The sequence below is a fragment of the Oreochromis aureus genome, linkage group 9 (genome assembly GCF_013358895.1).
Source record: "Oreochromis aureus strain Israel breed Guangdong linkage group 9, ZZ_aureus, whole genome shotgun sequence".
Taxonomy (NCBI): Eukaryota; Metazoa; Chordata; class Actinopteri; order Cichliformes; family Cichlidae; genus Oreochromis; species Oreochromis aureus.
Window position 1 is genome coordinate 14,327,893 of NC_052950.1, and position 25,722 is coordinate 14,353,614.

Genomic DNA, 25,722 nt, shown 5'->3' on the forward strand with positions numbered 1-25,722 from the left:
CGTGCACACTCACACGCACGGAGACTAACATAAGCACGCACACACACACGCGGAGAGAGACACACACGCAAAAACAGAGAGACACCAACGGAGTTTACAGATAAAAATCTGCAATTAATTGAGGATGCTGCTGATGTGAAAATAGGGCGAAATATTAGTTAACGCGGTCTATTGTCAAGCGGTCCTCCGGAGAAAGAGCATCGTCTGCTGGGAGAGAGGGAGGGTGGAGACCGGGAGGGGGGTGGGGGGAGATTTACAAAACGCAGGAGGTTAAGATAAGCGGTAGCCTGTTTCAGGTTTCCAAATCCGCTTTGTAATTTCTCGTTTTCTCATCGAAAACCGATGAAATAACAAACGCAACTCCACCGAAAATGCCAACGGCGCGCGCAAATTTAAGCACACACGTGTAAAGTAAGTACATCCTTTCACAGAAATGGAGACGATCGTAGAGAAAAATAAAAGAAATGAGGGTTGTATAATCTACAAAAGTCCTCCGTTCTGGCGAATAAAGTCACAAATGGCATATAGGGTCCACTCCGTACTGCTTTTGAAAGATCAGCGCACGGCCCCCGGTGGACTTTTTTACGCGTCCGCTGCTGAAGCGGGTAAAAATCGACTCTCCAAGCCGTCTGTGAGCGACGCCTCCCAGGGCTGACAGGCTAGAAAAACCCCCCTGTAGGACAGGGAGGCAGCTGCAGCAGTAGCGCAGCAGCAGGAGCCTTGGATCCGGGTGAAAAGTGACGCCTCTGTTCATCACCTCGACCCACCCACCCCCTTTGTTGGAGACCTCTCTAAACCCAGAATAAACAGCCTCGGGTCGGGTCGGGCTCGGATCTCTTGGCTTCTTAAGGATCCAGTTGGTATGGGTGCAGTCCAGTCAATGTGGCTGCAAAGTAGACCAAGTACTTCACTTGCCAGCAGCAGCCTTATCATCACATCCCAAGCCCCGGCTCATGCAGTTCAATTCACCCCCAGCTTCGATTTTTTCCACGAAGGCGAACAAGATCTCTTGATTTTCTCCCCGATTGAGACTGTGTAAAGTCTTCCTCTTGCCCAAAAGCCTCTATTAAGAAACCGATGGGGGAAACACGGTAAACTGTTTGCACTGAGATGATATAGGGCTAAAAAGAACGCTGCACTTTGTAAGGACACTAAATGTAAAAGGCAGTGAATTGAGCTTTGAATAGACACGGTGATTTTTGCGTGACCCTGTATTGGATTTTGCAGTTTGATTCTACTGAACCCACACGGGGCCTCAGTAGTCCAGAAAGGGCAGAGATGACTTTCCAACATGTGGTGGATTACTGTGATCCTTTGTGGCTCGATGTGTACCATTATATGCAACAGATCGCATGCACAGTCATCACTTTCAGTAAACAACGAGAATATTTTTTACACACACACACAAAACTACGAATCCACATCCAGCATAAATCACTCACATGTAATTTATGTTGTGTGTGTTTTGTTTTTACATATAAAGGTAGGCCTGATACACAGGTCCGTTTTGATGCGCAGCAAAAAGCCGGTTCTGTGGTTTTGAATCTCCTTTCAGGTATTTTTTCCCCTCTCTTTATGTTTTTACGCACGTTATTGATCAAAAGTGTTATTCGCAAAGAGCAGTTACGGTTTTAAAAATCACATAAAGATTATTTTTTATATTCTACAATTTCTCGGAATCAAAAAAGACAGTCTGAGCTTTACATGATTAAAAAAATCATAATTTACCTGTAGTATCATAATCAATAAAAAAAACAAGCTGGTGTAAAGTACACCCAAAAAATATGAATCCTATCTTTGTTAAATCACATCTTAAAAGAGATTCTTGTCGGAGCATTCTGCGCTGCACCTCAGAAATATTCATCTGCACAACTTGCTTTATTTATGTTTTTATGGGAAAAGATAACTTCTAAGTGCTTGTAACTAATTCGAAGTCCAGCCTTTTTTTATTTTGCTGTGGAGGAAGCGGTTGTCCATTGTTCTACATGTGATTTGGCCCTCGGAGAGAAACCATACAAAAGGATTCTCTGCGCGCATAGACCTCTGCGGCCGCCAGGGCTCCGTGTGCGCGTCATTTGCAATGTGGAGACTGTTGATCAACTCACTAATTACACTTCTCTCCTCTCTCTCCCTCCCTCTCCGTCTCTCCTTTGCTCCCTCCCTCCCTATCGCTCTCTCTCTCTCATTCGTCCTCTCTCTCTCTGTCTCTCTACCCATTCCCAGAGTGCATATCGGGAAATAGACACACAAAGACATGCGCACTCAACTTAATCAGCCATTTTTTTAAACAGGGCTAAAACGATAATAATTAGCAGAATAAAGACATATCGGATTTTCATTTCCTTTCCTCCGTTTCCCGACCCCCGTCCACAAGAGAAACTGCGAGGCAGCCCGTCGACACGTCTTTTCACCGCCACCGGAACCAAAATAAGGGATAGCTCTCTAAATGCTTGACATTTGTGATTTTACCCCCTTTTCCCAATATAAAGTTGGAGGATTATTGTAATTTTCCCCGTTTTTCCATGTTTTTACTGTCTAATTACGCAAGACGCTGGATGTGACTGTTTTATAAAGCCAAGAGCAAAGAGAGAAGCGGAGGTGACGGTTTTGGAGGGGGAAGAAAGTAAGTTTTTCATTTCCACCTCTCCCTTTAACTTTTATTGAGTAGTTTGGGGTGTGTGTGTTAAATTTAGTGGTCGGGTATCGATTATCTATCTCGCCGGTGGATCCTGGACATCGGGGTTGTTTGGATAACAGGTGCTGGGTGTTTTTTAGTCCAGAATAAAGGCGGATATCGTGATGTTAGTGCAACTCCGGCTTCTTTGGCTACTATAAAACAAGCGACTGACAGGCTTGGAGGCGTTCTTACGCATGTGTCCGTGGCAGTACAGTACGATACCACGTCCGGACCTGCCTTTTGCAAAGTTTATACTAATGTGCAGATTGTGTGGCGGACACATGCGATGGTTGTTCCACCTTTGATACAACGGGACGGGACGAGCGCCTCCTCTGCTTTTGTGGCTTTGCAGTGCGGATATCGTATTGCCTTTCCAGGAGTCCGATCCCACGGACATGTCCGCTTTGAGTCTAGTCGAGGTGTCCGGCTTGCTGTTTCCCTCCCCACTCAGTGACTCCTCATTTCAGGCTTCAACGATAAGATATTTCATCTGAAGTCATATTTTGGGTGCACTGCAGCGTTTAAGCCAGTTTTTGCGTACACGTCGGGAATCATGCACCTTCCAGGCATTCTCGGCCGAAGTGACACGATCAGTCTCCCGACACGATCCCCTCTCGCCGGAATAAGTGCATATCTTTCAAATTTCCGAAGTAAGGCTTCTTTAAAAAAAAACCCGAGATGATCGGTACAGAAGTAACGCGAATTGCCACCGATAGTCCATACACCTTTACCTGCTGCGCTTAAAAAAGTAGTCTCACTTCACCGAGGCGTGCACAGCTGCGTCGCCCAAGAGAGCGACCGATCGCTGGGCTACCGATAGCACGGAGAGTCCCTTTTAGAGCCAGCCAACTCCGGGGTCCCTTGATTTTCCTCAGCATCGGCATGTTAAGCATCAGCGCTCAAAATTTCCACTCTATTTTACATTTATTGATATTAACATTTGTTTTATTTAATTTTATTTAAATTCCGCCCTTTGAAGTCGGTAAATTTCATTTCTGCTCTCGGTCCCCTATACGCGTCAGTGGGCTTAGGCATTAATTTCCTCATATAAATTGTCATGTTATTTCCAAGAGATGCTGGCTGCAAGATTGTCTTTAAGTCGTATATTTGTTAGTTTAGATGGACTAGATTACAAAGGTGGGGATTATTAGGTGTGTTTTTACGTCTTTTTTTAATGCTTTTTAAGTAGGTAGGTAGACTTGGCTGGGTTTGGGACGCAATGGGGGGGTGAAGGGATGGGGGTGGGGGCAGAAGGGGGGGGCATCGATCGCACGGGAGGAAAAAAAAAACATAAGGCTAAGGGGCCACTCTTTCTCCAGCCCGGGTACGTAACGGTGTAGTGAGTGTGTGGTGTGTGTGTGTGAAGATTGTATATGCTCTAACAGAACGATGCGCCGACATAGGATAGGCGACCGTTTTATGCAATTGTCTCTATTCATACACGGCTTTCATTGCTTTTTTTGGAGGGGATGGATGTTTAGAAGTCAGTGCGTATTTCTTCCCCAAAATAGAGGCTTTCAATTCACTCTTTATAAACCCGTTATACTTTAATATTTGTTTGGATTAATAAATGCGTACATGTTTGAAGAACGTACGCCTACATTTTAATCCAAATAGGCCCATTAGATTTTTCCTGTAGAATCTTAGAGAGGAAAAAATATAACCGCCTTTGCTGCTTTAATAATATCCTTCTTTTATTAATAATATTATTGTTATTATTGTTATTATTATTATTATGTAAAATACAATTTTCAAGAATAGATCTAAGATCGTTTTTTCCGGTTCAACTATGAACACTTATGGGTTTTTCTTCTTCTTCTTCTTCTTCTTTTTTTTTTAGAAAGGGAATATCTCCTGTCTTTTCAGACAATTTAATTGCATCTGCATAAAATCATATATTTCAAAACAAAAACATTCAGCCTCGGCCCAGTAATAAAAAAACAAAACAAAAATCATTAAAAAGTGAAATTATGAGACATGATGATCCTGTCTAATTGCAGTGAATTTCGTCAGTTAATGACGGTATTGTCTCACTCTAAAATAACAAAATCTCACTGTTATTTTTCCAGCCTTGCAAATGAGGGATTTTTTTCTTCTTCTTTTTTTAGGCTTGTGTTTGCAGAAACCCAGGCCTCCTTGTTTTTTGTTTTTCTGAGCCTGGTGTCTTAGCACTATCAAAGACTGGCTGTGTATAACTCTTCGTGTTAGTTAAGCTGCTTGCAACGTTCATTTTACCCTTAGCAGGAAAAAGGACGGATAAAAGAAAAAAACACACACACACATATAAAGTGTGAAAGATGGCCAGACAGCCCTGGGAGGACAATAGCTGTTGGCTTGAAAATGCAGCTTGATTATTAAAAGCTAATGCATTTTTAGTATTGCAGCGTTCATTAAGAGTGAGGATGGATGGGTGGGGGTATGGGGTGGTGGTGGTGGGGTGGATGGGTGAGAGGCTACTGGGAGGAGGAGAGGATGGGAGACAGAGAGAGAGAGGGAGACAGGGGCTGAGCCTGTCCTATAACTCCTGGGTCTAAGACACATGCAGCTAGAAGATTGGCTCGGGCCTCTCCTAGGGGTCGACAATGTGTCATTTCCACCCGGCTAGATTGCCCTCTGCCTATCTGATATTAATGTGCAAATCAATATTTCAGGGATTAAATTTCCCTTCTTCATTTTTTATGGTTTCTACCTCAATAAGTCTCCCGTCTAATAGAGGAGGCTGGATGATTTAGAAGCCTTTGCTGCAGAAAGAGAGAAAGAAATAGAGAGGAGCTTTGCAACAAGGCTATCGCTGCATTTTAATGTTCTTCTTCGTGGATCCCCCATAGGCCCTTAGTAAGGAGGGCTATATCGCTGCTTTACAGTGTAAAGACAGCCAATTTGGCTAAAAAGGCAGAAAGGGAAAATATGAGTCCGGTTGAATACTTAAGACGCTGTGGTAATCCGAGTAGCAGGTATTAGTGAAGGGGAGCTTCCAACCCCCCCACCCCACCTCCTCAAAAGAGACACACACAGAGCTACATCCAAACCTGCATTACCAGCCGTCATGCTTGAGTGAGCAGTATAGCTTACTGCACTCCGGACTGCTATAACAATATATTTTTTCTTCTTTTTCTCCTCCATTTTTCACCTTTTTTTTTTGCATAGAAGGCCATTGACATCCACTGGGGGAGATTTACTCTCCTGTGTAATAACATCTGGCGTATGTGTGCGATAGAAATGAATCACTCTGACACAATGACCTGCGTATGATTATTGGGGAAGGGAGGAGCGTATTACCATAGCCATAATGCTGCATCTCATTGAGAGTCAACTAAATGAGCTTGGACCCTCTGACTCCCAATAGACATTCATTAAGGGACAGTGCACACAGAGGCGTCCGTCTGCCAATAGGTGTGTGTCTGTGCATGGGTGTTTATTTAATCCTCCTTCCTGTACCATCTGGTGCACGTGTGCATGCGTGTGTGTGTGTGTGTCCGGCAGCAGCAGCACAGTATGAATTTCCCTCCACTCCGTCCACCCTGGGCCCCTAAACAGCCCCCCCAAACCCACCCATTCAGCTTTTGCAACAGCATAGTAGACTGTTTTAACATACCCTTGATAGGTAGAGTGTCAGCAATTGAAAACAAGAAAAGAAAGGGAGAAAGACACAGAGGAAGAGGCACAAAAGAACTCTAATTGTAGCACGATCGCTTGGCTTCCTCCCTGATTCACGGCCATTATGATGTGAAAAGCACAACCGCCTGTCCTCCATTATCAAAACGGCAGGCCTACACACACACACACACTCACATCCATGCACGCATACTCACTGGAGGGAATTGTGCAGATTTTGTTGTCTCTCATCTATGACTCAAATAACGGTGTCATTCCAGTTACCTGCTTTCGGTGGATTCGGTGCTTAACATGGCCAGCGTTTTCTTCACATGAACGGTGAATGGTTGATTCGCCAAAGTAACAGAAATGCTCTCTGCATTTATTTAAGGTAAATATTTAGGATCCCATGCTTAAATTTGACTCTCGTGGACCAAGTTGTCTCTTTTTAGACCCTCTCCACTGCACTCCCTTTGATTTTTCATAGATTGTCTTTTATGCAACTTCTGTTATGCAACAGTTTAAAAGCCTGCTGTGTTTGATGCAAAGGGCTATTTACCAATTGCATATATGTGTCTGTGAGGGATGATGGTCTGCAAGTAGTAGCCAAGGTCTCCTGGCCCAGGGAGGCCTGTATAAGGGGTGGTGGTGGTGAGGGGGGGCAAGAAGCTAAGAAGTTCACTGCAGCTCAGCATTATGTCTCAAAGACCGGGGCTTCCTGTGTCAGCCCTGGGGCACCACCACTAACACACAATTTCTCTCTATCACACACACTGCGCGCGACGCAGAGGAGGGTTAAAGACTTGGAACGAGATCAAGCCTCTCCGTAGCTCCCGGGGAGGGTGCTTGTGAATATGCGAGTTTTAGTGTAATTAGCACTTAATTATATTAACATATGCAAATTGTCAGGCGGAGAGCTTGTACTGCCAGTGGGTATCGGCTGAGATACAAGTGAGTCTATTGTACCACCACGGCAAAAAAAAAAAAAAAAGAAAAAGAGAGAGAATAATGGGTGTGTGTAAGGCAACCAGCCAGCAGCCAGGAGCGGGCCAGCCCCCTGTGCTACCACGTAACCAGCTAGCTCATTTAAGTCTCCGGCTGGCCGCTTTGCCAAATTTCATTAGTCGCCATGACGACCTTGCTAATTGTGCTGACTAATGTCGCTTGTCCCTGACCTGTCTTCAGTTGGGATGGTTGTGCATCCTTCTCCCCCTCCCTCGACCCGCACCCCCACAAAAAAAAAAACCACGAGAGGGTTTAGAAAAGAGAAAGAGAGCGAGAAAGCGAGAGGTCCGACTTTCCAGATTAAGGCAGCATACAATGACTCCTATTTACACACGTTCCGCTCCTGCGAGCATTTGCATATTCAAAAAAATACTCTGCCATCTTTCCTTGTCTGCTCAGTGTGCGTGTTTGCATGGCAAGGTTGCGCACATGTGGAAGCAATGTGTCAGGGGGAACAACAACAGTTCATTTGTGTGTCATTCTGTGTGTGTCACATGTTTTAACACACACTGTGAAGTGGGCCTCGTATGGCCCTGTGTAGCAACATAGCCAAATTTGTTTTTGATTATTATACATGACTGAGATTCGGGAAAAAAAAAGCTTGCGCCAAAATATCCTGAGCGAGGAGTTGTGTCTCTCAAACTTTCGACCCTTCTTTTCATTTCTTCCAAATATCTAATTACAACACTTGTATAGACCCCCCCCTCCCACATACACACACCCACCCCACCGAGGCAGCGGGACTTTATTTTATTTTAGGGGGGTAGGATGGACAAGCATTTAATGCTCTGTACTTCCCGATAGCCAAAGGTGGATAGCGATTGGGCCTAGTTGGTGCTACTAGTACTTGCATGCTAATCCTGTTTTTTGACAGGAACGTAAACTGATATAATTGCTTTTCAGAGGCAGGAACGGCGGTTTATACAAGTGTGAAAGCACGGGAAAGGGGATTAGCATTATTTTGCATAATGCTGGGCAGGCGCTGAATGGGGCATTGAACGCTTGACTGGATGACAGAGATGAAAGAGAGATGAAATGCTCTATCCCTCTCTCTCCCTCCCTCACTTACCCTCTCTCCCCCCAAGTCTAAGGCCGCTACCGGTAGAGGACTGTGTTTGCTGTAGAGGACCCCCGGAAACACCAGGGCCAGTGTTTTAGGGTGTTTGTTCAGATGCCAGCAGATGGAAGTGGTCATGTGAAGCAATATGTATGATAGCAGAGCAACTGTGGAGACGGGTAAACTCCCAAAGCCTCCATGTATATACTAAACTGCATCCCTAAAGCACTGGAGTGTACAATTATGTAGTGGATGGATGTGGCTCAGGTAGCATTTACATGGACGGAAGGGAGCGGCTTTTGTGGATCAAATGAAACTACACCGCTCTTACATTTTCCTTTATTGAGATGTTTGCTAAGGATTTGATCGGATATCATCTGGGCAGAGGAAACTGTGAAATCTCGAGGCAGGTGTGTTTCATGTGAACTCCTGTCTGTGGGAGTTCTGGTGGTAGGAAGGAGCGTAAGGGTGGGGACGCGGCTCAAAATTGCCACAGTGGCCTCCGTATGAGCAAATTCAACTTCTTTAGAAGTCATTTATGATCAACTGTCATCATTGCTATTGCATCTGGCGTATGGAAATGATCCGGGAGCTGAGGGAGGGGCTTGAGGTTGGGTGGTGGAAAACATGAACGGCACAAAAGCCGGTGTGGCCTGTTTTTGTTGTCTCTCATTGGACAGGATCCTCTTTCTTTGACCTTTTGCACGCCTTCCCTCGCCTTTCATATGGTAATTCTGGCCAGACCCAAGGAGGAAACGTTGCCGGAGCTGAGTGGAGGAGGACAAAGACTCCCTCTCTTTTTCTCTGCCTCCTTTCCACGCTATATCTCCTCTTTTCTTGCCTCTTCCCCTCTCAAGCAACTTGACAGACTTTGGCATGAAAGGAAGTGAGTGCTTAGTGGTTGAGAAAGGTGGGGATGGCATTCTCGCTGTGACCCGCGCCACCTGTGAGGATCAAGTGTGCTGCAGTGATCCTTGGTTATGTGTGTGTGGAGTTTTATTTTTGAGTGGTCCTTGTAATGTGTCTTGTGGATCTGTAATCGTTTGAGCCACGCCGCTGGTGTAGTGTCACAGCACAGGCCGAGTCGGGCGAAGAGTGATTTGTTGTGTTTCTAGTGTAGCTAGCCGTTTTGTCACGGTGTCCGTATTTCTACCTTTCTTTCTCAGCTCTGCCGACTTTATCGTCTAACAACCGGTAAAAGTGCTGTCTCTGGCGGGGTAAAAGGATACTAATATAGTTACTACAACCCTCCCCTAACATAATACTCCACTGCACCACTGTTGAGCATGACGTGGTTTCAAGGCTCCTTTGGCTCTGTTATGGGAAGGGGGCATGTTATCTGTAGGAAATGTAATTTTTGTCCTCATTGAAATCGTTCATTATTGAGCGCGGTTATCTAAATGTTTTTGTTGCTGTTGGTCCAGCGCCAGTGAGGATTGCGTTACCCTCTCTCTCTCACTCTCTCTCTCTCTCTCACGTCCCTATGTCTGTCTCTCCCCCCTCTCATCTCGCCAAGCCTTCATCAGTCTCTTAAGGGAAAATAGAAAGAGGGGGATTTTTCTCTTCCCTCTGTGCTCCGTCCCGTTCTCAGGCTCTCCTGCCTATTTTGCATCAGCCATCTCATACAGGATATTAACCATGGAAAAACATGGGTCTGGGTATTTCATTTAGAATAATATGTTTACTCTTTTCATTTCAAAGTGGAAGCAGGGAGAGCTCGTAGGGTGTGGAAAGAACAATCGGGGCCATATGTTTAAGAACTCTCTGTGTTTGATCTGAGGTCCTGCGGGCCCCGGGGGTGGCTGAGATTCTCAGGTCTCGGTCAAATGAAATGCGCTGATGAAAAAGACAAGGCTTCTCCTGTGCTCCTATATTGTATCTCGCCGACTGCTTTCTCTGTGTATCTCCGTTGGCGTCTCGGCGTTTCCGGTTGTTTTCCGTCTCATCTGTCAGTCGCACCTCTTGACGTCCTGTTGCTTATTGCGGCACATCTCTGATAGTGCTTACGTTATTTCTGCACATCGGTGGAGATTTGAAGCTGGAGTTACCTTTCAGGGCTGTGACATTGTTTGTCCTCTGTACTCCTTGATGCAGTCACTGTGAAGGACACTTGCTCAGCCCTTCAGGTCCACGCGAGTACCTTACAGTCCTCATCTTACATATTCAACGGAGCATTCAGCAGCCTTTTATTTTAGAAAGGTCTGTCCCTCTTGTACTCTGCAAAAGAAAATAATGTAGAGCACAAAAGGTTATATGCCACATTTTATCGATTGCTCTCAAAAGTATTTTCAGAGCTGTAAAAGCTGGCAAGATAAAAGAAAAAATTAAAAAAAGAAACCGCAAATACTGCTTCCAAATAGAAGTTAAACAAGAAGCTCTGGGTTAAGAGGGGGGAAAAAAAGTTGACGAATGACTAAGTTTCTCCAGGTTTGAGAAAAGACACACCACAATAGCACAAGACGTCTCATGACAAATGATACATTCTCTTCCTTGTCGGCCAAAGACAAAGGCAAGGATTGAAAAGGCAGGGAGCGCAGTCACAAGATATGTGCACATTAATAGAGCTTACGGAGAGATGGATAAATAAGAAGACACACACGTACTGTATCCAGTGAAGGATCAAATACACGTACATGAGTAAATATATATATATGTAAATATAAATGCATTGCAACACCTTTACTTTCTTCACAGCATTACATACACAGCTGGTATGTGTGTCAACAGCCGCCTGTGCCTGTGGATTCATGTGCATCGCAGGTATGTGTCGTTTGGTGTTCCTGAAGGCAACAGGATGCGGATATCAAGGGCATTGGCAAGGCTCGTCGGGGAATAAGTGGCTGATTAATTATGCATGGCTTGTGCTCTTAAACAAACAGTGTAATAAGAGATTAAAACGACTTCACCAAAAGAGTTTGACTCGAATTGCACGGAGACTGTAACTATTACTATTAAAATCTTGTGCGCACAACTTTAAAAACACACTGAAATGCAGTTAAAAGTTAGTGTGACCGCATAGAAGTAAAAAACAAAATTTACCTGCAAACCAGTGGTGTTTTATAGAATTAAGAGAAATATAAATAATATTTTTTCTTCTCTCTGTGCTGAAATTTTTAATGCACCTGCATTAAATATGAATAGCTGTGTCTGGTTAACTGCAGGATTATATTAAAAGTCACTTTAAAAAAATCAGAATGGAGATCTTTCCTTTTTCTAGTGTAGGTCTCAGTCTGATCTAATACAAGCAAGCACGCGTGTGTCTGTAACTCCCTGATGAGACTTCAGCCAACACTATCCCTCTCAAACCCTGCTGCTCCTTCTTCTTCTTCTTCTTCTACCCTTTTTCTGGCCTGGCACCAGCTGTGGAATAATCCTTAATTATTTGCTTTTTAAAAGAAAAAAAAAAGATAAAACCCCCCTTTCCTGTGACAGTAAAGAAGAAGAGCAGAGCAGGCACTGGAATGTTCTTGTATATGAAATTGTAGGTAACAGGGCTAGTTTTGTCAGCGGTTTCACTGATGTATCAGCTCCCTGCACCTAGACTAAATAGAGGGGGGAGTTTTGCCTCGTTTCATCCCAGCTTAGATGAGCAGATATAGCTAGGCTTTTGGAGGAACCCTTAAAAAAGCAAAGTATGCTGAAGAATGGACCTCTTCCTTAACACAATACCTAAACATGCGTCATGATGTGGTGATGGATGGTGCGGCGGTCTGTTGAGGTTCTTGGAGACGCTCGCCCCTTTTTTTCCCTCTTTTTTTTGTGAATTGAAGGGCAGAAATGTTCTTAAATGCTTTAGCTCTGGGTGATTTTTTTGCACTTAGTAGGATGTGTTGCAAATGATTTTAAAATAAGTTACATGTGTTTAGATGTGGTTGTGCTCTGCAGTAAGCACAATCTCAGTGTGTTTAAGAGACTGAAAAAGGAGATGATGCTGACTGTGGTCTTCAGCTGTCTTGTCACTCCATCGTTCCCCCTGGTTGTGACATAAAGGGCGATTTACAAGCACACACACATATATAAGCATGAATAGACACATGCTATCACATGTGAGACTTAAATAGGATTTTGTGTAAGTTATATCTAACAGCAGTTATTTCCTAGAGCGAACAGTAAGGTAATGGGTCCATTTTATCTCGGTTCCCTCTCAGCGGGCCGGCCCTAGATTTGTGTGACATGGTGTTTATTTGATAAAGGAATATTGCTGCGTTAATCTAAAACCATGCTAATTACATCTGACAGTTGTTTGTTTGTAGTAAAATCCAATTAAAATGTACACTTTTCAACTCCATTGCTCATTTTTTCTCCCTCTCCTCCCCCATTCTCTTTCTTCCCTCCTACAGTAACCAGAAAAAAGAGCCTATGATGGCATAAATAACAACTGTGCTTTCCTTGTGGTTTTTGTGAGAAGAGGGCAAACTCACAACAGCTGTCAGAAAAAGGGGGTTTGTTTAAAAAGCAAATGGCTTTGGTCTAAAGTTCATTTGAAGACCTCTCTAATTAAATAGAGAGCCGAAAGCTTAAGTTAATTAGTAATTCCCTGGGTCCAGAAATTAGACCTGTCACGAGCAGTCAAGTTCTTGGAAAGCCAAAAGGTATGTGTGTATTGTGTTTTTATGTTTTTTTTTCGCCCCCCCCAAATCCCCTCTGCCTGCTCCCATATCTGTACACGAGCGTGTCTAAATGTGTGTTCATTTGGGCTTTTCCGAATGCAAAGCATTTCTCCTGTTGGAACACTCAACACATTAATGGGCTTTTTGTGGCGTGTCAGAGAAGTGCTCAAGAGATGTTTAAGTGAGGGGCACATAGCTTGTGGCGTCAGTCGGGATACCTGCCCTATGATTATGTTTATGAAGATAATAACAGGGCTAGGGTCCCGCCGAGTACTGTCTTTAGAAAACAGTAGGGGGTTGAACTTTAAACTTTACTGTTACCCCTGGAAAAAGAACTGGAGAAGATGTGGTCTCCGTGCCTGGGAAACCTCCGTACGGTTCAGAAGGTGTCTTTACTCTTAACAGCATAAACAGATCTCTTCTCTTCTCTTCTCTTCTCTTCTCTTCTCTTCTCTTCTCTTCTCTTCTCTTCTCTTCTCTTCTTTTCTCTTGTAATTGGACAGATAACAACAGGACGAGCAAACATAAATCAGCTGACTTTGACACACTGGAGAAACAAGCTGCCCCTACCTGTTGTGTCGTAATAGAGTGATAACTAAAGACAGCAGCTAACATATATTTATGTACTATCCTGTAACTAACTGTGCTGCCTGCATGCTTTTGGTCACTTGATCCTGATAGACATCTTTTACCAAATAGGGCCACATTTGTGACATTTTTGCTCTCCTAACAAGGAATACATTTTTGGCAACAAGTAGCCAGAGTTGGTGCATTAGCTTGTAAAGTTTAATAATAGCTTTCAGCAGGATCTAGTGCGTTTCACGACAGAATTCAGTGTAAGAAAAGTGCCTTGTTCCCCTCATTTTAAACTGCTGTGCCAAGGATTTACATAATTTAAATAAGTCGTAAAGTTATGTTATTTTGAGTCTTAAAAATATTACGCATACAAGTCGTTAAACGTGTTTTGCACTTATCATAGCATAAAATGAGCAGAGAATCAGAGGCTCATGGTAGTTGATACAGTATAACCAGTTGTTTATATTTGCCAGGTGGATATGAAATGCCTGCGTCAGAGACTGCTCTCTGTGTCTGTCTGTGAGTGTGTGCTATCCTTGACTGACGTGGACAGTGTTTGCTTAACCTCTTCTGCGCTGCGCTGCCACGGCCTTGTCAATTTAAGTGTATTTGTGTGTGTGTGTGTGTGTGTGTGTGTGTTTCTGGGAGTGAGAGGGAGTCCAGAAATGGCAGCTTTCATTTTTCATGCTCCCAGCAGTATTTTTTCTAAACAAACCTGCTGAGAAGCAGAGTGAGAGATAGAGGGGTTTGAATCAACACAAATGAGTGATATTTGCAATTTGTTTTTTTCCCTGGACTGGTATATAATTGTGTGTGTCCACACACACCCCGAGAGAAAACATGCATTTAAGAGATTTTTTTCAGGATTTGTATTTAGCGGGATTATTAATTTCACTTGGCAAATAATCCCACCCTGCCACCCCCTTCACTTTAGAGTGTCACTGCAGAGAGGAGGTGTGCGCGTGGTCTCATGCTTTTGCCTCATCCGAAAGATAAGGCTGTGATTTATGTAACAGCTAAGCCCTTTCATATTGTGTATGTTGTACCTTACAAGAGCATGATGAGCAGGCTAGATTAATATTTATTTAGCACAGGCAAATCAAGGATTAAGCAGTCATCATTTTAGCTCTAATCCATGTCTCTGGTGAGATGCAGAGACAAAGAGAGGCAGATTACCAAACTCATAACGGCGCAAAACAACAATTAGTTGGCGACTTGCTTTCCTCGGTTGTGTTGGAAAAGCAGTTGACAATAGATTTGCAAACATGCGCAGAAGCAGTAACGCACACACACAAACGTGCGCGCATACAAAAGTCGCGTTTTGCTCCGTCATCGCTTGGTTTCTTAATCTATTGTTGTATGCCTCTTCCTGGCTTTTAACTTCTCATTTTCACCCTCCCTCTCTCTTCAAAAGAATCCCTCATTGAAATTAGCAGTGGTTTGTCTGATTCACTCATCTGACGTAAATGTGTCTCATGATCTTTCCACTGTCCGAACACAGATGCACACACACTCACACAGCTCTCAGATACACACAGACTGACACACATGCATGAGCAATGAATACTTCTTTCTTAGCTCCAACCACGTGGGACGGTGACAGTTTGCGTAAACTGTGCAAGTGTGTGCGTGCTCGCGTGTTTGTGTGTGTTACAAATTACTTGGAAGTCTGTAAATAAAATTACATTCTTTGCTAATTGAGTTAAACTGCTTTTCTGGAGATATGGCAAAAAAGATGAAAGCTCCCTGTGTATTTTATGTGCTTCCATGCTACAAATCGTGCCGGTGCGAGTGTGTTGGAAAGTTAACTAGTTTGTTCTGAGCGCTCTTAGATGCTTACCGATGGGGATACTGCACAAGGTTTGGCTACGTCTGTCCTCAAGCCTAAATATGCAAAAGTTAGCCTCACAAAACAGCTAATCAAGGGCAGGAGCTCTAAGAAAGCAAAAAGAAAAACACAGTGTGCGTGTGTGTGTGTAGGTGTTTGTGTGTGCGTGTTATCTGTAGGGGGCACCCCTAACATAAGGAGCAACAACAAGTAACAGCGAAGGGGCCAAAAAAGAGCATTGGAGAGCTGTTGCAGTGGGGTTTGGTAGGGTGGGGGTGTGGGGGTGGAGTGGTGTGGAAGGGGTGGGGGGTCCAAACCAGATGTGAGGGTGATTGAGAGAACATAAAAAAAGAGAGATAAATAAAAAGAATGAACAGACAAGTCGTGCTGTGACAGAGAAAGACCGGGTGAAGCACACAGAGAAGGAGAATGCCATCCTCAGTTCCCCTTTGCCCTCCTTCCTCTCTCTCACCCAGCCTCTGAATGTTAATGGCTTTCATGCCCCCCCTCCCGCCTCCTCCCATACGCACACACATATATCCCTCCCCATGGACACTAGCGCATTGTTTGCGGCAGTGCTTCTATTCTTTCAAACTTAATTACCTTCTTGCCTTTTGTGGCGTCAGGGGCTGGAAGTTTTGCTCCTTGGCAGTGGAGGTCGTCACACATTCTTCGTCAGTGCATTCCCTTAATCTGGCGAGTGAAGGGGTGGGGGGGTGGGGGATTTTTTGGGGTGGTGTATATAGTTTGGAGTATGTGGGGTGGGGGGGGGAGACAGAAAAAAATGAGAGGAAGTCCTGAGAATGAAGCTTCTACCAGCGTGTGCACTTCTGAGGTGATTTTAGAACCCCAGTGTGCACGTGCACGCATGTGTGCACGGTGATAATAGTCAGGACATAGGCTGCCCTTTGTTTGTGCGGTTCATTTCCAATCAACCCTAATTAACTAGAGAGTGTTTCCAGATTGCCAGAAAAAGAAAAATCCCCACTTTTTTTTCACTCCCCTCAGTCTTTGCTGTTTGGAGTTTGAGCAAAAAGGGAGAAAAAAAGAAGAAGTGGAGGCATTAGCTATGTAGATTGCCTCGCCTTTGATGCTGGAAAAAAATCTTTAGCAAGGGCAGTAAGTGGTGACTGCGACCCAGCAGTGTCTGACTGTTTATTTTCATGTTTCAGTTTGAGTTAAGTTTGAAATATTGCCTCTTCAAAGGTGTTAGACTTATGCATATATTTAGACTGGACCGTGTAAGCCCAAAGTCTGTTTGTAAGAATGCAAAATCCTGTCAAAGTTGTCTTTAATCCGTTAAACTTTGTCTCCAACAAGCTGCAGATAAACACGCTGACCCAGGATGCACATGCAGCACAAACTTCTAAAGTGAAATGTATTTAACTGTGCTCGAAAATCAATGGGAAATCCAAGTCTTTGGAGGTTGCCTCTAAGCAGCGACTAGAGGAACAGACGTTAGAATAGAGGCTGGTGTAATCTGACCCTAAATCAGATTTTAGAAGCCATCCGTGACTTGCTGGAAGAGAGGAAAAAGACAAACATGGCCCCTGGGTTTGCTATTTTTCCCACCTGGTCAACATTTTGTTTTTGCATAGCACTCTGTATGCTGTTTGCTTCCTGTTAAATTCTCATTTTGAGTTTTTCTTTTTTCTTTTTTTTTTCTCAGTGTTAGCCAGATATGTTTTCTCTAACAATGAAATTTCAGGTACGGGCCTGAGGGGGAGTTGGGTGTATTGTTACCTGAGCAACCAATGAGACCAATTTACTTGTCATCAACCTGAGGGATAGATCCTGCATACCTGCTCTGCAAAAAGAACGAAAGAACAAAAAAAAAGACCACTTCTGTCCTCTGCGTTTCACCTCGTTATACTTCTCCTTTTCCTCTAAACCTTCTTGTCTGTTCTTTTTCCCTCCACCTACAAATCCAAGATCATTGATCATGTGAGACGTAATTTTGATTTTGATTTGCCAAAAGGCATTTTTTTGCAGACTAGGTAATTTGTCGAACAAGATTCCTGTGCTAAATGGAGTGGCGCTTTAGGTGTCTGGGCCGTGCCTTGCAATAATGATAAGGTGTCTTTTGGTAATGAAGGCCTTTGCTCACGAGGGAGACACAGGCAAGAGGACAGGCAGACAGGAATGGGTGTGGAGGAGTGGAGGGGGGGGAGGGGGGGGGGCATCATCAGGGAGATCTACTGCATCTAGTGTCTAATATTACACCCCCAGGCAACAAACAGTGGCTGCATGAAAACCCTTTGTGAGGTTAAGAAGTGAAGGAGACCAAAAAAAAGAAGCCCTCGCCTGCTTATCCCTTTACAATTTTCTCACTCTGTCCTTTAAGACTTTAAACAGAGAGCATTAGTCCCTATTCTGTGATTGTGTGCATATGTGCGTAGTCTGTTTGTGCATGCGTGCATCAGTGCTCTTTGATGGCTGCCGAGGCCACTCTTCTATTGTGAGGAAGGAGATAATTCCCCTCCTCCTTCATTCACTTCATTTTCCATCCCTCCGTTTCTGCATGGCAACAAATAAACAGGTCTAATTAGACCAGAGTAGGCCTATTCATGGCACTGACAGTGGGAGATGGATGCAGGGGCTTTCACAGCGTCTTTCCCCTTTGTCTTTGGCTAACGCTTGGTGACATTTGATTGAAGATTTGGTGTTGGACCGAGGGGCCACATGCCGGGGGAGAGCGACGACCTTCTAGGAGACCTCAAGGAATGGATACCTAGCCATAGTCTCATGCTGTCTCCTGACTTTGTTGGTGGGATTGTCTTAAAGAATAAGCGTGAATTTCAATTCAACAGTCATTAGATGTGCCCCCAAACAGCCTGACAAAAAGAGAGAAAAAGCTCCATTTTAGAACTTGGATGGCCACATCACAAAGCACAGGTCTGTCTAATTCCAGTGTTTACAAATGCTGTAAATAGCCACCACAGTATTAACAGCACTGTCTGCCACTGCATTAAAATGTCAGACACTTAGTGATGAAGAATTTGAACCTAGCAGATCCCTGTGTAAACAAAGACGGCAGTGTGGCGACATTACAATTACAGGTTTGTCATTGAACAGGCAGCAGCTCCGGTTAATGCCTGATACTCTGACAGGAGGACAAAAACAGGAGGAGACTGTGACATCACCAGCACCTGAGGGCCTCCGGTCTGAACTGTGGACATGTTGTAATACTTCTTCTAATATCAGCTGATTTATTGCAACTTTTCATATATGTACACTACATTGATACTCATAATGTCCCCAATGAAACTTCTTTAACTAGAAGCACTAAAATTGAGTTTTTTATCACTCAAGTTTGATAAAAATTGTTTGTTTTTCCAGAAGTCCTTTGGTTCATAGTGGCTCTCTGCCTCTCAGGGAGCTACTGAAAGCAGCTGGAAGGGGTAGGGGAGAGAGAGCCAAGGGGAGGGGGAGAAAAACAATAGGCCGAGGAGTCTCTTAGCCCCTTTCACCCATCAGACCTAGCGGTGTCCAAAGCAGGCATTCCTGGGCTATTATTTGCCTCTCACTGGATCTGATCTGCCACTTTAATTACCTTAGCGTACGTGGGTGTATTTGTGTGCGTCTGTGTCCGTGTGCATACGTGTGAAAGCAAGGGGACATGCTTAATTAAAAAAACAGAGGAAGGAGCAGCTCAGGCCATCTCTTTTGTTCTTCCGTTAAAAGAAGGAAACTGTTTCTGCACTCTGGAAAAACCTGGGCTTTAACACTGTTTTCTCTCTCTCCCGTGTATCTGCGTATCGCTCTGTCACAGATGCACAAATGAAAGTAGTCTGGTTGGTTAGCAGTGCAGAGGAAGCCAGTGGGGGACAGAAAGAGGAATGTTTCTTAGCTAGTAGTAATATGATATGCCTTTTAAAAAAAAAGAAAAGAAAGAAAGGAAGAATGAAAAAGCAGAAGCGGGCACTGCTGCCGTGAAAGGTGTGAAACCTTGGGAGTGGAGCAAAACAAAAAAGGAGTGAGGACAGGAGTGATCAGGAGTTATTATATAGATCCACGGGCTGTGAAGGTTTTGGCATCCAAAATGTTACTTTAAGCTTAGAGAGGTACAAGAGGAAAATATTGGATTCCCTTGACAGTTTGACCAGACATCTCATTACTTCTCTGTCCAGCTATGCTAAATTAACACATGCTGAAGGGATCAGGAAGACTTCAAATGCTTACACCAGACTGTCTTGCATCATATTGCCTTTTCACAAGCGCTTGCTGGATAAATTAAAAGCCAAGACTTTAGCATTTCACTAAAGATCAGGCATGCACTGTTTTGAAAGCAGCTCCTCTTTTGAGTCCCCACACAAGGCTAAATTATTGAGAGACATCAATACTCGGGGGTTAGTGCAGTCACAGACACTGTGTTCACTTTCTTCCCCACCACACTACTACCAAGCAAACAATTTGTGCTTATTTCGCTCTAAGTGCATTAAGCAGCAGTCTTCTTTGTCAGTTTTCTGTAGGTGGCAAAATTAATGGGATCAATTAGAATCACAGCTATAAAAAAATGGACAGTTATGTTATTGTTGGCAGGCAGTACACATGTAAACGGCTGCTAACCTTTTCACCTATGCCAGTGCCAAGTGCTTAACACATGGGCTTATCCATAAGACATAATTCCATACTTAAGGAGATGCATAATTCATAAACTGCAGTGTTTTATGTCCGAGCTACAATTCAAAGGGGGTAAGTCACCAACGAAATGACACCACTGACAAGTAGTAAATCCTGCCGTATGTGTCACATTTACTCTCAAACCCGCTACTTCTGAACAGCTTTGCCCTCAATTACGGTTAACACAAGAGTGTATGTGTTTAACTGCAGGAACATGCACAGTGTGCTGTTTTGGCAATATGTGATAATAATGGATGGTAGAAAGCGGGATAAGCTGTCATTTAAGTGGATGTATTAAAGCCATTATTTGTATATAATTGTTTCCGTCCTGCCAGCTCAATTTTGTTTTATTATTCCGTCACGTAAGTAGCTCGGCTATGTCTAAAATTAACACGAAAGTTAGGGGAGAAAATGACTCTGCGTGAGTGTAAATAGCTCGAGTCCTCGTGGCATGACAGACATTTGGTCAGTTTCGTCTCCTTGCTTGGTTGTAGCTAATTTAGCTGATGTTCATCTCCAAGATTGGTGTCTTCAGCTAAACATCCCAAACAAAAAACATACATTATGTTTTTTGCAGGTTTTTTGTAAATAAAAATTCATAAGTATCTCGTGTAGGTTTTTCAAGAGAGATAAATTGTTAGCATCTCGTAAGAAACCTTGAAAATATATTTTTTATATTTTTTAAGTTTGCTCTGAAACTTTTAGTGCAAACTCTTGTGCTGGGAGATGATTTTGTCATGCACATGCCACACATCTACCTCCATCCTCTTGCCACATTCACGCTGAACTGATAAGCACTGAAAATTCATTTTCTGCTCCTTGTGAATTTTTTTTCTTCTTTAATCTCACAAATAGAGAGATACAAAGTGAGAGACAGAGAGAGAAAACATCATTTCTCTCTTTTAATCTATCACTAGTCCCCATGGAATCATCTCTGGGATATGTCAGATTAGACCTGATTATAGCGCGTGCACACACATGCAACCACAACCGCACTCACACACATGTTTGATTTCATTCCTCACGCTTTTACTGTCTCTCCCACTGGCTTTGTTTAGCCCTGGATTGTTGCGGATTAATCCTCTAATTGCTTTGTAGCTTTGTTGTTAGGGAGAGGCAGTGTAGGAAAATAGAGGGAGAATTAAACAGCAGGTGGATTGGGTTAAAGGTTAACATGGCTCTTTAAAGCTTTCTTTTAATGCTAGCTCATTTACACGCAAGCATCTGAAAAGACCTGGTACTGTATCAAGTGAAAAGACACTGGCATCCACAACTAGTTCCCATTTGTTGCATTTAGCTGAGCAACAAAGTAGGTTCCTTTAAGCAGCAGTGGTTTTCTTTTTCTCCCCTTTATGTTTATTCTCTCGGTTTGTTCTTCTATTTCTCCTCAGGTGATAACAAATTATGCCTGTGATTACAAAATGAAGTGACTGTGGCATGTTATGGGTGTTTGTGGGATTAAGAGGCTTTCTCGGCATTGTGTGGGGGTTTGTTGGAGCCCTCGAATTTGTGCGTTGTTGTGAAACACCAAAGATTTTAGGTAGTGAGGGGTTGAGAGATGGGCAGCCACCCAGGATTGATAACATCTCACTGGAATTCCAAACACCATTCCTCTTGGAAGCTTGTTCTGCTTTTTTTCTCTTTCTATCGCTGTTTTTTTTCTCCGTGTTGCATTAAATGACAAGTGAAGATTATATTTTTTAAAATTCTCTATTTTTTTTACAGTGCTACACAGTGCTCCACCATTCCTCATGGCACAGACACACTCTTGGTTCTACTGTCCAAACAAAGCCTACCACATAATTTCAGGGCATTACAAGCTTAATAGTTGCTGCCCAATTAGAAACTCCGGATTTGTAAGAGTATGCCAAGACTTATTTTCCAATGACTAAGAACCTCTACAATTCACATTATTTCTCATAATGCAACACGCTAACTTGATGGGTCATTACCTCTGTTTGTTAGTTGTTTTGCTCACATATGTGCTTTTAAGAAAGTAAAAGAGAAAGAACGAATCCAAGGCCAGTTCATGGCAATATGAAGAAATAATCTTTAAACACAGAAGAGTCCACTAATCAGATGATCAGGTTATTTCTTTAAACTTACCAGCTGCCAACTGCTGTGCAGCTGCTTTGTTCATAAATCCACTTAATATTGGATTTCTGGAGTGCCATTTGAACAGTATAGTATATATGGTTTATACTAGACTGCCATATAGGAGTTAATTTGGGAAAGGCATTGTCATCAGTGGGACTTAAAGTCGTTCTTGGTTATTTTGTTGTAGAAAACTCAAAAGCTCTGAATTTTGTTAAAATGGGTTAATTTAAAAACCTTCTTTAGAGAAATCCATCACATATTTAGCACTTGGTTTAAGTCATGTCTTAAATTGACTTATATAGGAGTTACTAGTGATTCTGAAATTGCCTATTAAGTTTACTGTTGAATAGTATTTGCTAAATCTCTGATGTTCTTTTTTGATTTCTGTCGTTCTCCAACTCAGGTCCCTGTTGGGCTGGATGAGATGAGATCCCTATGTAGTGGTCGTCATGGCAACTTGTGACTCTCCCCCTATGGTGTCGTCACGGCAGCAGGAACATGGTGGCCAGAGGCTGGATGCTGCTGCTGAGGACAACTCCGTCATCGCCATGGAGACCAGTGTCGCCAACAGCACCAATGCCAACAACAACCAATCGTCACCTGCTGCCATTGGAGAGCCAGAGAATGGCCTTGGAGAATCCGTTGTGAGTCCGCTGAGGTCCACTACTACCCCCACCACTGTCAGTGCAACCACCGACCCTGTAACTGAGCAGAGTCGAAGAGAAAGCTTTACTACCGGTAACAAAGGGAGTGTTACCGGAACTTTACCAGGAGTAGGAGGAGGAGCAGCTTTGGGTTCGGACTGTTCTGCCCCTGCCACATCCCCCGTGGCACCGGCAAAGGAGATCCCCTGCAACGAATGTTCTAATTCCTTCTCCAGTTTACAAAAATACATGGAGCACCACTGCCCCAACGCCCGCCTGCCTACTACTGGAGGTCACGAGGAGGGTGAGGAGATTGAAGGGATGATAGGGGACGAGAGCGAGGATGAAGGAGACCGTGAGGTGGGTGCTGCAGAAGTGGGGGAAATGAACAGCGAGATGGAGATGGAAGAGGATAGTGATGTGGAGAACCTGTGCGGCGAGATCATCTACCAGCCCGATGGCTCTGCCTTCATCCTGGAGGACTCCAAAGAGCAGCGTGGCAACCAGGGGGAGCTCTCTGGGGCTCTCCAATTCAGGGGCCTGCTGTCCCCCCAGACCTTCCCGAATACCCAGGTCAGCAGTGGTCAAAGTGGCCTGAGCCCAGGGGGGGAACGGTTGGAGCAGCCCGCTGCACCCATGTCCTTCTACCCCCAGATCATAAACACCTTCCACATTGCCTCATCCCTTGGGAGTAAATCCCTAGCGGCTGACCACCCCTCCTTCCCAAATACCTCAGCTGGAGGGCTGGCAGGCGCTGGTCCTGTGTTGCACAGTTTCCGTGTCTATGACCTCCGCCATAAGACCGACAAAGACTATCTAAAGGCGGATGGTGCAGCCAAAAACTCCTGTGTGTCCAAAGATGTCCCCAACAATGTGGACTTGTCCAAGTTTGAGGGCTGTGTGGCGGATGGGCGGCGGAAGCCTGTACTGATGTGTTTCCTGTGCAAGTTGTCTTTTGGCTACAGCCGTTCCTTCGTGACACATGCTGTCCATGACCACCGCATGACCCTGAATGAGCAGGAGCAGAAGCTGCTGAGCAACAAGCACATCTCTGCCATCATTCAGGGCATCGGCAAGGACAAAGAACCTCTTATAAGCTTTCTGGAACCAAAAAAAACCCCAAACTCTGTGCTACCCCACTTTCCCTCACCTGCCAACTTCCTAGGGCCAGACACGGGGCTCCGCGGCTTGTGGAATGCTTTCCACAGTAGTGGGGAGAATGCAGATTCCCTTCAGGCAGGTTTTGCCTTCCTAAAGGGCAGTGCCAGCAGCTCCTCTACTGACCAAACCCCCAGATCCCAAAGCATGCCAAAGGCTGAGACCAACCCAAACCTCGGGGGAGGGGCTGGTGCCCACAGAACCCCCAGCGGGAGTTCTGCTGCTGCTACCACTGGTGGCAGCCTGGAAGGGCGGAACTCTGATCGTGACTGCAAAGGCCACATTAGGGACACTTGCACTTTGCAACCCAATGGGCCAGATCTGAGCCAGTACCCGCCCATTAAGCGGGAGCCCGGTACGGTGGGAAGAGAAAGTCCAGAGCAGGATGAGGATGCTTATTCCAGTGGTGGTGGAGCGGATATGGAGGCAGAAGAGGAGGAGGAACAGGTCATGACGATGACAGGCCAGCGGGCCGACAGCACCAGTAGCAAAGATTTCCCTCTCTTAAACCAAAGTATTTCCCCCCTTTCCAACAGTGTGCTAAAGTTGAATAGTGACAGTAAAGGCCCTGCATCCGCTTCCCTTTCCTCCTTACCTGTTAGTGAGAAGCTGGAGATGGAGAAGAGCCGTTTGTCCACTGCCCTGGCAGCTGCCAGAGAGCGGGAGAGCAGCAGTGACTCAACCAATGAAGGCCTGGCAGGACGGGATGGCTTATCACCATCCTCAAACCCTCTTGACATGATGACGTTGCGCAGAGATGATGAGAGTCCTGGGCCTCTGCATCAACACACAGGAAACCCAAGTACACCTGGAACTCCAGGGACTCCTGGAACCCCTGGCCCTGGTGAAGGGTCACCAGGTAGCGGAGTAGAGTGCCCCAAGTGTGACACGGTCTTGGGATCCTCACGATCTCTGGGAGGGCATATGACGATGATGCATTCAAGGAACTCCTGCAAGACGCTGAAGTGTCCCAAGTGTAACTGGCACTACAAGTACCAGCAGACACTGGACGCTCACATGAAGGAGAAACATCCAGAGTCAGGTGGATCGTGTGTGTACTGCCGCACAGGACAGGCTCACCCTCGTTTAGCCAGAGGAGAAAGCTATACCTGTGGATACAAGCCTTTCCGTTGTGAGGTCTGTCCATCTTATGTTTCATGTCTGTGGAGTTCCATTTCCCTCTATTTTTTTTAATTTTGTGAAATTGTCAAATAAGGAGCATTTCGCTTATTTTTTTTTTTTTGCGTGGATTATTTATTACTTTTGATTTACCCAAAATTCCAAAAAGTTTGTATTTCAGCATTAAAAAGGGAAAAGAGGCAGTTGGATGTTGTTTTCTCTTTTCTTCAACATACATTGTAGCTTTAAGGCTACATTTTGAATTATAGTGCTGAACAACAAATCAAAAAACAACTATTATTTGTCCTGGATGTATTTAATGGTTATCATACATCATTGCTATTATTAGTATTAATTCCCAGTGTTTGCTTCTCTTATAGGTATGCAACTACTCAACCACCACCAAAGGCAACCTAAGCATCCACATGCAGTCAGACAAGCATCTGAACAACGTGCAAACACTCCAGAATGGTGGAAGTGAAGCACAGTACAACCACAACCATGCCAACCCTGTGCCCAGTGCAAGCCTTGGTGGAGGTTGTGGGGCACCCTCACCATCCAAGCCCAAACAGAAGCCCACTTGGCGCTGTGAGGTAATGAAACAAACAGAGCATCATTGTAGCTCCGTGGCAGCAACATACCAACTTCCTTGTTGCACTGTCCACACAATGAGGCGGTTATTTCCCTATGCGTCACTGTGTCTATTATTTTTCTTGGCCACATCATCCGACCTT

The 25,722-nt window shown here is 44.4% G+C and overlaps 1 protein-coding gene across 1 annotated transcript in view; it reads left to right on the forward strand.

Moving 5' to 3' along the window:
- Positions 1–2,255: 2,255 nt before the first annotated feature.
- Positions 2,256–25,722, forward strand: part of zfhx4 (zinc finger homeobox 4) — a 79,709-nt gene continuing 56,242 nt past the window's right edge. The window contains exons 1-3 of the mRNA XM_039617398.1: positions 2,256–2,623; positions 22,471–25,006; positions 25,369–25,581. Coding sequence (XP_039473332.1) covers positions 22,517–25,006; positions 25,369–25,581 — 2,703 coding nt within the window. The 5' untranslated portion in view covers positions 2,256–2,623; positions 22,471–22,516. The remainder of the gene's footprint in view (positions 2,624–22,470; positions 25,007–25,368; positions 25,582–25,722) is intronic.